Raw genomic sequence first — 9,001 nt, 5'->3', positions numbered from 1 at the left:
GGGGGGGGGCATACTTTCTGGGCAAATCGCCCTCTCCGAACTCGTTCTCCAACTTCACGTCTGTACCCTCTATCTTGATTCCTGTCTCCTTCTCTTTTTTCTCTTTCTGTCTCGGAGGAGGTTTGCGCCGGGGTTTGGGGGCATCCCTAAGAGACGGAGGATCCATTTGGAAGGTCAACAGACAGGTCACATGGGTAAAAGGCACACAAAATACACGCAAACATTTATATGCATACGCACACCCATTCACACAAAGGGAATAATACATTGGAGCTGACATGCACACACACACACACTCCCAAAGGGAAAGCATTACGACACACATACACACCTAGTAGTCTCAGCCTCCGGGTTGTAGCTCTGGTCGTTGAGGTCATCTCTGAAGGGAATGTCATCATCACTGCTGATTTCCCCACTGTAACACAAGCACAATGCTCAAACTCATTGCCTTACACACACACAATGATCCTACCACACCTCCACTTGCTAAACATGTACAGTTGAAGTCGGAGGTTGACATAGACTTATGTTGGAGTCATTAAAACTCGTTTTTCAACCACTCCACACATTTCTTGTTAACAAACTATAGGTTTTGGAAGGTGGGTTTGGAGATCTTCATTGTGCATGACAAGTAATTTTTCCAACAATTGTTTCCAGACAGATTATTTCACTGTATCACAATTCCAGTGGGTCAGAAGTTTACATACACTAAGTTGACTGTGCCTTTAAACAGTTTGGAAAATTCCAGAAAATGATGTCATGGCTTTAGAAGCTTCTGTTAGGCTAATTGACATCATTTGAGTCAATTGGAGGTGTACCTGTGGATGTATTTCAAGGCCTACCTTCAAACTCAGTGCCTCTTTGCCTTGACATCATGGGAAAATCTAAAGAAATCAGCAAAGGCCTCAGAAAAAAAATGGTAGACCTCCACAAGTCTGGTTCATCCTTTGGAGCAATTTCCAAATGCCTGAAGATACCACATTCATCTGTACAAACAATAGTACACAAGTATAAACACCATGGGACCATGCAACCGCCATACCGCTCAGGAAGGAGACATGAAAACAGGTTCAAAAGTATCTATATCCACAGTAAAACGAGTCCTAAATCGACATAACCTGAAAGGCTGCTCAGCAAGGAAGAAGCCACTGCTCCAAAACTGCCATAAAAAAGCCAGACTACGATTTGCAACTGCACATGGGGACAAAGATCGTACTTTTTGGAAAAATGTCCTCTGGTCTGATGAAACAAAAATAGAACTGTTGGGCCATAATGACCAAGCCGAAGAACACCATCCCAACCATGAAGCACGGGGGTGTCAGCATCATGATGTGGGGGTACTTTGCTGCAGGAGGGACTGGTGCACTTCACAAAATAGATGGCATCATGAAGATGGAAAATGATGTGGCTATATTGAAGCAACATCTCAAGACATCAGTCAGGAAGTTAAAGCTTGGTCGCAAATGGGTCTTCCAAATGGACAATGACCCCAAGCATACTTCCACAGTTGTGGCAAAATGGCTTAAGGACAACAAATTCAAGGTATTGGTGTGGCCATCACAAAGCCCTGTACCGAATCCCATAGAAAACTTGTGGGCAGAACTGAAAAAGCGTGTGCCTACAAACCTGACTCGGTTACACCAGCTCTGTCAGGAGGAATGGGCCAAAATTCACCCAACTCATTGTGGGAAGCTTGTGGAAGGCTACCCGAAACGTTGACCCAAGTTAAACAATTTAAAGGCAATGCTACCAAATACTAATTGAGTGTATGTAAACTTCCGACTCACTGGGAATGTGATGATAGAAATAAAAGCTGAAATAAATCACTCTCTACTATTATTCTGATATTTCACATTCTTAAAATAAAGTGGTGATCCTAACTGATCTAAAACAGGGAATTTTTACTAGGATTAAATGTCAGGAATTGTGAAAAACTGAGTTTAAATGTATTTGGCAAAGGTGTATGTAAACTTCCGACTTCAACTGTATGTGGACAATTGATTATTGCCTATACTGATCCACACACACTGCTGTCTCGCCAACATTACCTCTGAGACTGTGGCTGGAAGCTGAAGTCTTTAGGGTCATCTTGGAAAGGAGACTCATCTTCTCCTCCCAAGAGAACATCTTCCTCATTCTCCTCTTTTTTCTCACTGAGGCGAGAGGAGTCCGTGTTACTACGGCAGCACAGATAGACAGACCCAAGCCTCTTACGCACGCACACACACAGCCATGAGATGAGTAAGAATGCCGTTTGTTTATTCACCTCAACTAACCGGTGCCGCCACACATTTACTCTGTACTGGTACCCCCCTGTATATAGTCTCGCTATTGTTATTTTACTGCTGCTCTTTAATTTTATGTCTTATTCTTATCCGTATTTTTTTAACTGCATTGTTGGTTAGGGGCTCGCAAAGTAAGCAATTCACTGTAAGGTCTATCTATACCTGCTGTATTTGGCGCATGTGACTAATACAATTTGGAATGCATGTGTATACTCACATCCTAACTGTCTTCTTTGCAACTACCTTTGCTTCCACCTCCACTGGGAAAAAATAAAACATTATCACACAATGCCAATACAACCATTACAATTTGATCGGGCTTTTTCAGGATGACACATTCCCCTCTGTCTCGGGAACGGCCCAACCCCCACAGTGTTGATGTAACCGACCAGAAAATCCAACCCCAAATGTCCATGCAACCCAAGACGTTCTTAGCCCACTCAGTTTAATCCCAAACACAATTTAGCCGGTTGGTGTGCCTACCGGTTGGGTTGTCGGTGCCAGGCTCACTCTTGCACACAGGCTTGGCCGACCCCCTGGCACCCCGGGCAGAAGGGGCCTTGGCACGCGTCTGAGCATTCTGTGAGTGAGGGTGGGCTGGAAAGGGCAAAGTGAGTGCCATCATACACACCTTGAATTAGAATACTAATTCAAGGTGTGTCTTACTAGTTTGTTACTGTAGTCACATATCTTGATCTAGTTTATCAAGCAATGTATGAGGGTGGTCACCTACCTTGAACATCAGTGGGTTTCCTTGGGTCCCCTGAGCTGCAGAGAAAGAGTTATCAAAATAGTGATAACTTCTCGGCGGACTTTCTGTTAATCTAGCTATGTACAATGTGACATAATCATGAGTTGATGTCATTTAAAACTGCTACATACAGATCGCAACTTGACAAAACCGCTCACCCCGGGAAAATGACTTAAATGTAAATGAATGGGAGGACAGGTAAAGCACATTAGACATTAAAACCAGGTATTACCCCTCCCTCTTCCTCCTCCCTTTTTAAAGGAACTGTGCTGGAATATGTACATGTCAGGGAATACAATTAGCAGCAATGCATACAACCGGTTTTATGGCCGTAAAATGTTGACAAGCAAACTTAGCTGGCTAACAATTTCACAGGCATGTAAAGATGTTACGTTTATTGCAGAGGACACGGCTATATTGCAATTTATGGTGTAGTAAAGGCGTATACGAACGTACTCATGAGCTTGACTACTGTCATCCCCGACCTCTCCGGTACTCTCTGTTGAAGCTGCGGAGGAGGCATTTTTCCTGGGTCGTGGACAAGCAGCCTTCCTCCGGCGGTTTACGGCTTTGTCAGGGCTCGATTCTTCTGCATCATCACTCTTCTCGCTCTGCAACCAAGCTGGTAGTGTTCGTGTAGACCGGTCCCGTAACACTCGTCCAGAACTCTGAGTGCCTGGTGTTGCTCCATTCGTACACGGCGAAGGAGAAACCCCTTTCTTCCGGCCAACTCCTCGGCCTCTCGAAGTCCTGCGCGGGGTGACCGCTGCACTCGAGGCCGGGGATTTTACCGTGGCCTTGTCATCCTCGGGCTCTTCCCTTTTATTGTTATCGGTGATTTGCGGCTCCATCACCGCGTGTTCCCGGTTCTTACCCTTTTGTCCCGAACCGTATTTATTACTTTCTCTGATACTGTACTGGCAGTAAACAAATGATTACATTTGATATCACATCGATCAAAACGCTTGGATTGCTAGTTAAAGGCCGTAATCCGACTGTGACATAATTCACAGAATTCGGGCCTTGTCCGCAAATTATAAGCGTTCATTTATTGATCAATAATAAAAACTTTCCTTAATTCATACTATAATAATAAACCAATATCCATTTTTAAAGAACCAGACACTATTTTTGCATTCTTAAAGCTATAGTAAACCTAACTATTTGCACGGGCCATGTCGCGTTACCACTTTGTTGCGTCTCCTTTAAGCCAAAATAAAACCAAGGTTAAATGCATAAGCAACATACTGTTCAGCAGATGCGCACGTTCGCAGCATCATCACCCAAACATATAAGTACAGACCACATAGCACGTGTTGGTCCCATCCCAGTTGTTTACAGATCAGTGAAATCGGACGCGCAGGAGCTGTGCAAAGAGTCCGCGCGCACAGACAGCCCTTCTAGTCGTGGGAAATGTAGGCCGAGTGCAAAGATCACACATGCTATTTTATCAGATTTTATTTTGAATGTAAAGTCTAACAAAGTACAGTGGATGTAAGAGTAAATTGTGTTATCCAGTCCTTTCTTTGTAAATTATACAATGTTTTGTTATTTTATATTTTGCAAGTTATTTTGCCACTAGATGGCAGTGTAGCCTTAAAAGTGGGATGACTGTTCTAAAATGACTGGGTAGCAGACGGGGCGCTGTTCGGAAGCCACTACCAACAATCTCTCACAGTCTCACGTCAGAATTAGACATTCATCCATGTTTCTCAAACATCAAATTTCCAAATGTTTAAGGTTAAGTTGAGGCATTAACTCCGAAATCTTAAGGTTAGTCATTTACTCCGAATTCAAAATCTCAAACAACTTTCTATTGCTGGTTTCAGACTTGTAACCTTTGGAATCAGAGGCCGATGCTTACTGTTGCCCCTAGTGGCTAGTTTCCAGGTTCCTTGTAAAAAAGAAACAAAAAATAGCTTCTTACCAAAGAGCAATTTCTCAAGCAAGAATTTTGCTAGGACTATCTGGAAGTGGTTTGAGTGGGGAGGGGAAAACTAAAAACTAGCTATTATTGGCAGAGGGGTTTGGAACTCTCTTTCTTATAGGTCTAAAAACTAATTTACCACCTGGTGAGGCCAAAACTCCATCTGACCAAAACAGGCTGTAATTTCAGGCAGTCTTGTCAAACAGCTTATCCACTAGAGGGCATTATCATAATTTTCACAATTTCGCAGTATTATTCCAACCTCATAGTGTGTAAATACAAAACACAGGCATTTTTGACTGCAGTGGGTCTTTAACATGGATTTTCACATAAAATGTATTCATTTAATGATATATTGAACAATAACGAAACATACAAAAAATGCTATATATTGAGAAGAGTACATAAACTTAACATAGACAGGGGTATTACACGTCAAAAGAAAATGCACTTTTGTCAAAAGGTTTTATGGTATGTACTGCTTTTTTTGTTTTGACATTTTCTCATCATTTCAAAATAAGGTTTCAGTTCTACCTTAAACAGGGTTCCATATCAGTTGTGTCAAAATAAAACATAATTTCAGAATCTTCCAAAGAAACATTAAACGTGGTTTCCCTTAATATAAACTATTCTAAATCAATCCAAAATCTTCTGACATGAGAGCCGACATGCACCTGTTGAAGTGCTAGATAAGTGCTAGACTTAATAGCACCACTGGGCTGCAGTGTTGACCACCATTTTTATCACTATGCAGCTTTGGTAACCGGTCGGGAGAGAGACACCTGTATGATGCTCTTCACGTTTGTATATTTCACAGCCACTTGGTGGCATGTAAATACAATAAAATACAATATACCATTTTTGGAGTGGCACACTACATGCAGCTGATGCTATGCTGCTCCAGCCTCTTAATGTGGGTGGGCAGGGGCTGATTGGGACAAGAATTTGGCCCTGGCATTTTATCCACACAAGCCCACATCATTGCACACGCCGCTAACTTTAAAATGTTTTATGAGATTGAAGAACACATTGGGAGAGATCTTAGACCATTCCTCCATAAATAATATTTTCAGATCCTTGATATCCTTCATCTGCAATTATGAACTGCCCTCTTTAACAGGGACGGACATAGTGATTTGGAGGCCCCAGGCAGAGGCCAGTCTGAAGCCCCCCTTCCTAATAAAAAAAAAAATGGTTTCATAGTAAATACATGTCATTTAACTGTAAAAATGTATTACCTTTGAATGTGCCATGAACACAACCAGTCATTATGTTTTCATCTGATTGTCAAACAAATCACTTCGCACGTTCATCCCAAAAATTCCAGCACTGTGCACCTGCCAGCTTTCCGTCAATTCGCAAGTGGCTAATACTATCTCACCGGAGAAAGCATCAGAGCGAGCAAAACAGCGCTCCTCTGTCTCACTATATGTAGGTTTGGGGGGCCTCGAGCGGAGCATGGGGGATCCTCAAACTGAGAAATTATGCTCTGCTCATGAACAAGGCCCCTTGATGATGTGAGGCATGAGGCAATTGCCTTTTCTGCCTAATGGTAAGTCCACCACTGCTCTTCAATTTCAACCACAGGTTTTCAATGGGGTTGAAGTCTGGAGACTTAAATGGCCATTACAAAATGTTGATTTTGTGGTCAATTAACCATTTTTTTGTGGATTTTGATTTGTGCTTGGTGTTATTGTCCTGCTGGAAGATCCGTACTGTCACAGATTTACACACATCAAATTACGAATTGGCCTGAGGCCTAACATTTTCCCCTGGTGTCACTGGTGCCTCTAAATTTTACAGTTGGTGGCACCAGCCTATGATTTGATCAGACTCAAATCATGATTTGGAATCATCTTATAAAGTCATTCATAGTGCTTTATTAAGAACTATAATAAATAGACTACTGAATCAAGATTTTTTTTTTCATCTAACATGTCCAAGCAGGAATGCCTGATTCAAGATATTTTGATGTGCAACCTACTTCAGTGATTGAATTTGTGATGCATTTTGCGTTGAAAATTAGACTATATTTGCTATATTTTAATGTCAAAATAGGACTCCAGAATTTCCAGCAATTGCATTTTTAAATGTTATACGATCAGAATGGATTTTTCTCTCTAGCGCATAGGGGGAGAGGAGAGTGGCTTGCTCATCACAGCAGCAGGCACAGGGGCAAGGCAGACACTTTCATTACAGAAATCATGAGGATATTACACTTTACTGTTTGAGCAAGTCATGGTTTTAGCCGCCCCCAAAAAGAAGACGTTTTGAGTGGTGGGGTGACTGTGGAATGTGCTCTTTCTATGTTAATAGGCACCCTTTCCGTTTTTAATGATCCATGATCCTGGCTGTCTAACTGATGACAGTCGGAGCAGGTCTCTTTGCTGATGCCGCATTTGACTTTGAATGTGAGTTTGTGTGACCTCAGCTCAGAAAAACCTGGCCAGCCCATCTTGGTAGGGTGGTTATAGATCATTATAGATTAGTATAAAAAAGAAATGGCACAAAAATCTTTAATAAATTATTCTTAACAGGCCCATGGCCATGTCAAAATTTGAATTGTTTCATTTTTATAAAAACATTTTTGTTTGTCAAAAAATTGTCCAGCCCATCTGGCATTTGCCAGAATTGCCAGATGGCCAATCTACCCCTGTGTGTGGGTATGTGTAGGGGGTTGGTTAAATTAAATTACATTTGGGACTATGTACATACAGACAGTCATTGTCTTTATAACACTACTCACATTACATACAGTGCCTTCACACCCCTTGTCTTTTGCACATTTTTTTGTGTTAAAAAGTGGGATTAATATTGATTAAATTGTCATTTTCTGTAATGTCAAAGTGGAAGAAAAATTCAAACATTTGAAAAATAAAACACTAATATATCTTGATTAGATAAGTATTCACCCCTCGAGACAATACATGTCAGAAACCCCTTTGGCAGCGATTAAAGCTGTGAGTCTTTTGGGGGTCAGTATCTAACAGTTTTGCACACCTGGATTGTTCAATATTTGCCCATAATTCTTGAAAAAATTCTTCAAGCTCTGTCATGCTGTTTGTTGATAATTGTTAGAAAGCCATTGCCAGTCTTCCCATAGATTTTCAAGCCGATTTAAGTCAAAACTGAAACGAGGCCACTCAGGAACATTCAGTGTCGTCTTCGTAAGCAACTCCAGTGTAAATTTGGCCTTGTCTTTTAGGTAATTGTTTTGCTGAAAGGTGAATTTGTCTCCCAGTGTCTGTTGGAAAGAAGACTGAACCAGGTTTTCCTCTAGAATTTTGCCTGTGCTTAGCTGTATTCCATGTAGTGTTATCCTACAAACTCCCTAGTCCTTGCCGATGACACGCATACCCACAACATAATGCAGCCACAACCATGTGTGAAAATAGGAAGAATGTCACTTAATGATGTGTTGTGTTGGATTTGCCCCATCCATTCTTTGCAGTATTACTTAATAAGTACCTTGTTGCAAACAGGATGCATCTTTAGGAATATTTGTATTCTGTACAGGCTTCATTCTTTTGTTGTTGATCCATCCTCCGTTTTCTCATATCACAACTATTAAACTCTGTAACTGTTTTAAAATCACCAATGGCCTCATGGTGAAAACCCTGAGCAGTTTCCTTCATCTCCAGCAACTGAGTAAGAAAGGACTCCTGCATCATTGTAGTGTCTGGGTTTATTGATACACCATCCAAAGCCTAATTAATAACTTCACCATGCTCAAAGGAATATTTTTTATATTCACATACCAATCGGTGCGCTTCTTTGCGAGGCATTGAAAAACCTCACTGGTCTTTGTGGTTAAATCTGTGCTTGAAATTCACTACCTGATTGAGGGACCTTACAGTTATCTGTATGTCTGGGGTACAGAGATGGAGTAGTCATTCAAAAATCATGTCAACKACTATTATTGAACATAGAATTAGTCCGTGCAACCTATTACATGATTTTTTAAAGCACGTTTGTAATCCTGAACTCATTTAGGCTTGCCACAAGAAAGCGGTTGAATACTTACTGACTTAAGACATT

At 41.3% G+C, this 9,001-nt stretch overlaps 1 protein-coding gene across 2 annotated transcripts in view; it reads right to left on the bottom strand.

Annotated features, from left to right (window-relative positions):
- Positions 1-4,246, bottom strand: part of LOC112069264 (E3 ubiquitin-protein ligase ZFP91) — a 6,910-nt gene extending 2,664 nt beyond the window's left edge. Inside the window, exons 1-7 of one of the 2 annotated variants that reach the window (XM_024136563.2) lie at positions 3,493-4,246; positions 3,019-3,053; positions 2,769-2,882; positions 2,503-2,545; positions 2,049-2,153; positions 332-415; positions 15-146 (exon numbers count right to left, since the gene is read on the bottom strand). In XM_024136563.2, coding sequence (XP_023992331.1) covers positions 15-146; positions 332-415; positions 2,049-2,153; positions 2,503-2,545; positions 2,769-2,882; positions 3,019-3,053; positions 3,493-3,887 — 908 coding nt within the window. In that variant the 5' untranslated portion in view covers positions 3,888-4,246. The remainder of the gene's footprint in view (positions 1-14; positions 147-331; positions 416-2,048; positions 2,154-2,502; positions 2,546-2,768; positions 2,883-3,018; positions 3,054-3,492) is intronic. The other variant, XM_070438477.1, reaches the window with a different exon arrangement.
- Positions 4,247-9,001: the final 4,755 nt, after the last annotated feature.

This window comes from Salvelinus sp. IW2-2015, unplaced genomic scaffold, assembly GCF_002910315.2.
Source record: "Salvelinus sp. IW2-2015 unplaced genomic scaffold, ASM291031v2 Un_scaffold959, whole genome shotgun sequence".
NCBI classification, from domain to species: Eukaryota; Metazoa; Chordata; class Actinopteri; order Salmoniformes; family Salmonidae; genus Salvelinus; species Salvelinus sp. IW2-2015.
This window is presented reverse-complemented; position numbering and strand designations above follow the sequence as displayed.